The sequence below is a fragment of the Helianthus annuus genome, chromosome 14, assembly GCF_002127325.2.
Source record: "Helianthus annuus cultivar XRQ/B chromosome 14, HanXRQr2.0-SUNRISE, whole genome shotgun sequence".
Lineage (NCBI taxonomy): Eukaryota > Viridiplantae > Streptophyta > Magnoliopsida > Asterales > Asteraceae > Helianthus > Helianthus annuus.
In genome coordinates this window covers 170870452-170876346 of record NC_035446.2, presented here as the reverse complement: position 1 = coordinate 170876346, position 5895 = coordinate 170870452, and the positions used below count along the sequence as shown (strand labels likewise).

The window sequence follows — 5895 nt, the reverse complement described above, 5'->3', positions numbered from 1 at the left end:
GATCATCCTCCAAGGATGGTCCATCACCATACCATGTAGTCTAAAGTTCTAAACTTAATGCCAAAAGGGTTAATAACTAATCTAAACCATAAGAATAGTTTTGTAAGGAAACCTAATGCTGTTGCCGTGTTTGCATGTGTGTACCTTATTAAAAAAATATTTGACATATACATATTGGTTTTTTTCTTAAAATACGTGCCCCTCGAAATATCAGGCCCTGACCGGTGGTCCTCCCCGCCCACCCCCATAGTCTTATTTGACCATCAGCTAACTGATTGCCACATCCTAACAAACTCTTTATTCACACCTGCAAGGCTGCAACTCTATAATATCCATTGTTAACAATTATCCCCCTATTATCTTGTACTCTTTATGTCTTTGTTTAGAAGCCCAACAAAGCTGTTAGATATACATTTGAGTAACTTAAAAAGTACTTTACAATCTTCAACTTAATTCAGGCACTACAAATACTCCCACAATTTCTATGGAACTCATCATCCTCTGCCCTCTGCTTCTTCTAAAGACAGATGGCTATTTCACCAATTACTGCCTTTGTTCTCATACTAACTGTAGTTCCATTTTCAGAAGCAGCACTTACTGCTCATTACTATCATCAAACATGTCCACAGGCCGAGAATATCATCTATCAAACAGTTCGCAATGCCTCTATTTACGACCCTAAAGTCCCAGCCCGCCTTCTTAGGATGTTCTTCCATGACTGTTTTGTTAGGGTATGCTTTCACATAACCTATTATTAACCTTTTCGACTATTTCATCATGAACTAAACACGTGTTATATTTAGGGATGTGATGCATCATTGTTGCTTGACTCAACCCCGGGAAACAAAGCAGAAAAAGATGGGCCTCCAAATATCTCGGTTCGATCGTTTTATGTAATTGAGGATGCCAAAGCAAAGATCGAAAAAGCATGCCCACACACGGTTTCTTGTGCTGACGTATTAGCAATCGCTGCTAGAGATGTAGTAGCAATGGTACACATTAATTCTTTTTTCTTCCTTTATATTTAGGCACATAAACCGTTTCACTCGGTTGAAGTTAAAACCATCATGTTTGATGTTCTTATATTACCATTTTCTCCAGTCTCAAGGTCCATGGTGGCCGGTGCTTAAAGGAAGGAAAGACGGGAGAGTGTCGAAAGCTAATGAAACCATAAACCTCCCATCTCCATTTTCCAATGCCACAACACTTATTCAAAGTTTTGCTAAAAGAGGATTAAATGTCAAAGATTTGGTCACACTTTCAGGTGGACACACATTAGGGTTTTCACACTGTTCTTCATTTAGTGCTCGCATAGACAACTCAACTGATCCTACGCTTAATAGTGAGTTTGCTATGAACCTGAAAAAGAAATGTCCTCTACAAAACAAAGATCGCAACGCAGGAGAGTTTTTGGATTCCACTTCTTCAAAGTTTGATAATGACTATTACAAAAGAATTACTATGGGTGAGGGCGTGTTTGGGTCGGACCAAGCACTGTATGGAGATGACAGGACTAAAGGGATTGTGGATTCGTATGCTAAAGATGAGAAACTGTTCTTCAAAGAATTCGCAGCTTCTATGGTCAAACTCGGAAATGTAGGTGTTATAGAAGATGGTGAAATCAGAGTGAAGTGTAGCGTCGTAAATTGAGGCATGAAGAGAGAAAGGGAAGAATGGAAGAGAAAGATAAAACTTTTATACAAATTTTTTAAATAATTTGTTGTTTTCCTTTGTTGGTTTTAATAAATGAATAAAACGGACCTATTGCCTTTTGTTTATATCTTTGATGTGACACTACTAGGGGTGCAAACGAGCCGAGCTACTCGTGAGCTACTCGAGCTCGGCTAGAAAAAAAGCTCGAACGAGCCGAGCTTAAACGAGCTCGAGCCAGAGCCTAAAATCAAGCTCGTTTAGTAAACGAGCCCGAGCCCGAGCTTCGCTTATCGAGCTCGAGCCGGCTCGCGAGCCTTAACGAGCTTTCTTTTTAAATATTTTTTATTAATGTATTAAACATAAATTTAAATAATAATATTTACCATTTATATAAATATAAAAAAATAACAAAATTATATGTATAATTATAATTAATAAAAAAATAATTAAAAAATACTAGACGAGTCGAGCCCGAGCCGAGCTCGAGCTTGAAAAATTACCTTCGAGCCGACCTCGAGCTTTCATATGTTAAACGAGCTCGAGCCTAGTCGAGTTCGGGCTCGGCTCGGCTCGTTTGCACCCCTCCTGCTGAGCAAAAACTTGTGGCAAATGAAAAGTAAGCAGATTATAATCATCAAAATAGAAAATACAAGAATGATATCAATAATCATGATATACATACTAGCAATGTAAATGTTATACATGTAACATGTCAATCATCATGCAAAAGCTACATCTGACCTTAAGATATACTTGACGCCTTTCATAACATTGCGCGATTCATGCAACATACACTTGGCACCATGGATATGAAAGAGGGCCATTCCTTGAGTGGGAGTCACCTAAAAGTCACAATTCAATTAACGCCGAATCTTGGGTGCAAACGAGCCGAGCCGAGCCCGAGCTCGGCTAGGCTCGAGCTCGATTAACTTATGAGAGCTCGGGCTCAAGCTCGGCTCGTTTGTATTTTATCAAGCTCGAGCTCGGCTCGGCTCGGCTCGTTTATTATCTATTAATTAGTATATTAAATAAAAATAATATTAATAGACTTTTTAGGCTTACGAGCTCGATAGGTAAAGCTCGGGCTCGGGCTCGTTTACTAAATAAGCTTATTTTTAGGTTTGAGGTCGACTTGTAAACAAGTTTAAATAAGCTCAGCTCGACTCGGCTGGTTTACACTAAGGCTCGACGAGCCTAACGAGCTTCACATGTGAGGCTCGAGCTCGGGCTCGATAAACAAACGAGCTTTGTTTTGAGGCTCAAGCTCGGCTCGGACTCGATAAGGCTCGACTCGTTTCGAGCTTTTTCTCGAGCCGATCTCGAGTAGCTCGCGAGCCGCTTGGCTCGTTTGCACCCCTAATGCTGATGTGGAGGAATGTAAATCGTGCATGATATAAAAGAAAGGGAAGAAAAATGTACCTCAGCTACAAGGCTATTTCTTGGTCCATAAAAGACGGTTTCACCTCCAACTAGAGGTTCAAGCGAGTCATGTGAACCGTTCACATCAGATTTTGGCTTTGACTCCGCATTACCGTTGAGATATATTAGCAATGTGTAATGGGTGCGCTTTCCTTCTCCAAGATCGACACTTTCATCAATATGTCGGCCAAAACGTTGACCAACCTTATACCTGAATATAAGTCGAATTAAATCATTATAAACATTGTTACAGTCCGTAACCAGACACCGAGATGACAAGTTAAAACAAACCTGTAAAGTCTAATATTTGGGTTTAGGCCAACAGCAACTTTGCCCCGAATAGTAATATCAGAAAACAGCTTGCTAAGTCCGGATTCCCATAATGTATCAGCAAGAACAGGATCATTTACAGCAATCCGATCATTGTCTCTGTAAGCTTCACCTTTTGTCGGGCCAAGACTCCCTTGGTGGACAAACCCAATCGATTCCGCAGCCTTAATAAACGCCTTTGATTCAGCAGCTGTCAAGAAGTTCTGCACCTGAAAACCTTAAACAAAAGAAGAACCACTAAGTAGATAAACGAGTGCCAGTGAACGGGCATCTAGACGCATGGTTGTAAAAATCCCGCCTCGGCTCCGATTAGTCGCCGATTAATGACTAATTGGAGGTTCAATGAGTAATGCCCGATTAATTGCTAGGCGGTCAACGGCGGTCCTATTACAGCCAAATTTTGACCAAACCCATGATTATTAATGGCGAATAGCAACAAATGGCGATGAGGTACGTATATGCTACATAGCAAATAGCGATAAAACAGCGGGCGTTATTTTATAAATAGCGATACACTAGAAAAAAAAATTAAAAATTATATGTATATTATATCAAAATACCCTTGTATATACGCTATTGTACATGTATAATTGTATATTTAACAAAAATGTAGAATCCAGATATTTTATAGCTATATTTAATTGCTATTTATATTAATAAAAAACTGAAATCCCACTATTTATCGCCACATACCCTGTAGCGACCTTCTATCTGTACGCTATGCTATTCGCAATAGCGACCATAGCGACCACTATTGACGACTATTACCAAACCTTATAAATTCCATCCAATTACTTAAACAATGGGTCAACGAGGGGTTAAAACATGTCTACTTAAAAAAATTACATAAAAATTGTGTGTATATATATAACTAAAAATTATATATATATACACATGACAATCCGATTAATCGCTAGTCGGTACCTCGTTAAGAGAATCACATATCTGAAATAGATCTTCTGCATGTAAGTATCTTAATTCTAAATATACTCAGCAGTCAGTACAACAAAAACCCTAATCTGACACACTTAAAGTTCATAGCTTCAATATTTGCTCAAATTGACGATAATTTTTTAATAAATATGCATATTGATATGCATTCAACTACAATAACAGCTAAACAAATAGACAGAAATAACATATATGATCAATAGATGAACTTAAACAGCTAAAAAAGGTTAAATTTGTTGGTGAAGTGATTAGCATAAGAAAACGTACAGTAAAGAGATCGTGATCTTTAAGGCGAGTGATACGGAGATCAGATTTAGGTTTAATGAGTGGCCAATTTGAATCTGTTGTCTTCGATTTCTTCACAATTCTTCCGTCTTTCTTTCGATCCCCCATCCTCTTCATCAATGTTGTTTGCTTCTGTTCTGATTCTGGTCATTTGTAAACCTAATGCTCCATACCCGATTACCCGCCCGGCTGGTAATTGATTTGATATTTGTTGGCCCAAAGTTTATGGCTCATTCATAACACATGAATAGTGGCCCAAGATTAATAATGGGCTAAACTAATCCAACTTAAGGTTTTATACCTAAAACACTTTGTAAGTTTGTCACAGTCCAATTACCACCAATAATTTGGCCCACGTATAAGCCTACAATCACAGTCACAAACACACTACATAATACAGTTCCAAACTAAATAAATATTTACACAGTCTAGTATAAAGTAATTCAAGATCACTTTATAAAACTTTAACCATTTGAAACAAATATAAATTACCACCTTTATTATTATTACCAAAAATAAAAGTGTTATATTAATTTACTTCATATTTAATATAAGATTCATGAAAAGAAAATTCACCTGCACAACAAATAAAAATCTATTGTTACCGACACCAGTCACCACCCATTAGACCGTGAGGTGTGGGGTTGGGTTTGGGGTGTGGGAATCAAATCAACGCCGCTTTAGCCACACCGGGTCAGCTTGGGTAGCGGCCCTCTGACGTGGTTATGAAGCCTGACGTGGGGCAGGTTGGCTAGATGGTGTGGAAGGCTGGGATTGGCTAGCAAAATATGACTGTTACCCATAGCTGTTTGGGCTAGCCTTGGCCATGGCGGTTACCGCTACGTAAATCAAACTTTTAAATTTTTTTACTAATTTTTACCTATAAATACTCACCCCAAACCCCAAAAATTTTCACATCTACTTTCTTCAAACACAAATCTTCATCCAAAACCAACCCAAAACCGAAAATGGTTAATTGGACCGAGGATGAGGAGCTAGCGCTAGTGACGTCAATCGTTGACGCACAACGAACGCTACGTCGTGGTCAAACCGCCTACTGGACATGAGCGTTTCAGGAATACCAACAACATGTTGGAAACCCGTGTCACAACTTGAACGTGTGTCAACATAAGTGGTGGGAGCTAAAACCGCACCTGGATCGGTTTAAAGCATGCTTCGATTGTGTGCCTGCGGGTGACCTAAGCTACGACGATCGAGTAGAGATCGACAAAATCGAGTACAGGTACGATGAGAACC

The 5895-nt window shown here is 39.0% G+C and overlaps 2 protein-coding genes across 2 annotated transcripts; one reads left to right on the top strand and one right to left on the bottom strand.

The window, feature by feature from the left end:
- Positions 1-392: 392 nt before the first annotated feature.
- Positions 393-1778, top strand: LOC110905065 (peroxidase 66). The gene is made up of 3 exons (XM_022150947.2): positions 393-731; positions 804-992; positions 1102-1778. Exons 1-3 carry the CDS (start codon positions 528-530, stop codon positions 1648-1650), a joined length of 942 nt encoding a protein of 313 aa, XP_022006639.1. The 5' UTR covers positions 393-527; the 3' UTR covers positions 1651-1778.
- A 485-nt stretch (positions 1779-2263) lies between these two features.
- LOC110905066 lies at positions 2264-4779 on the bottom strand. Its single transcript, XM_022150948.2, has 4 exons — positions 4621-4779; positions 3364-3611; positions 3073-3283; positions 2264-2495 (listed from the first exon to the last, which is right to left on the bottom strand). Exons 1-4 carry the CDS (start codon positions 4753-4755, stop codon positions 2373-2375), a joined length of 717 nt encoding a protein of 238 aa, XP_022006640.1. The 5' UTR covers positions 4756-4779; the 3' UTR covers positions 2264-2372.
- Positions 4780-5895: the final 1116 nt, after the last annotated feature.

What these genes read in the sequence shown, in the direction of transcription:
- LOC110905065 (XM_022150947.2), top strand. Translation starts at nt 528, where the DNA reads ATGGCTATTTCACCAATTACTGCCTTTGTTCTCATACTAACTGTAGTT. An exon ending in TCCATGACTGTTTTGTTAGG is followed by an intron (nt 732 to 803) that starts GTATGCTTTCAC and finishes TGTTATATTTAG; the next exon opens with GGATGTGATGCATCATTGTT. An exon ending in CTAGAGATGTAGTAGCAATG is followed by an intron (nt 993 to 1,101) that starts GTACACATTAAT and finishes CATTTTCTCCAG; the next exon opens with TCTCAAGGTCCATGGTGGCC.
- LOC110905066 (XM_022150948.2), bottom strand. Translation starts at nt 4,755, where the DNA reads ATGAAGAGGATGGGGGATCGAAAGAAAGACGGAAGAATTGTGAAGAAA. An exon ending in AAGATCACGATCTCTTTACT is followed by an intron (nt 3,612 to 4,620) that starts GTACGTTTTCTT and finishes TAAGGTTTTCAG; the next exon opens with GTGCAGAACTTCTTGACAGC. An exon ending in CCAAATATTAGACTTTACAG is followed by an intron (nt 3,284 to 3,363) that starts GTTTGTTTTAAC and finishes ACTTATATTCAG; the next exon opens with GTATAAGGTTGGTCAACGTT.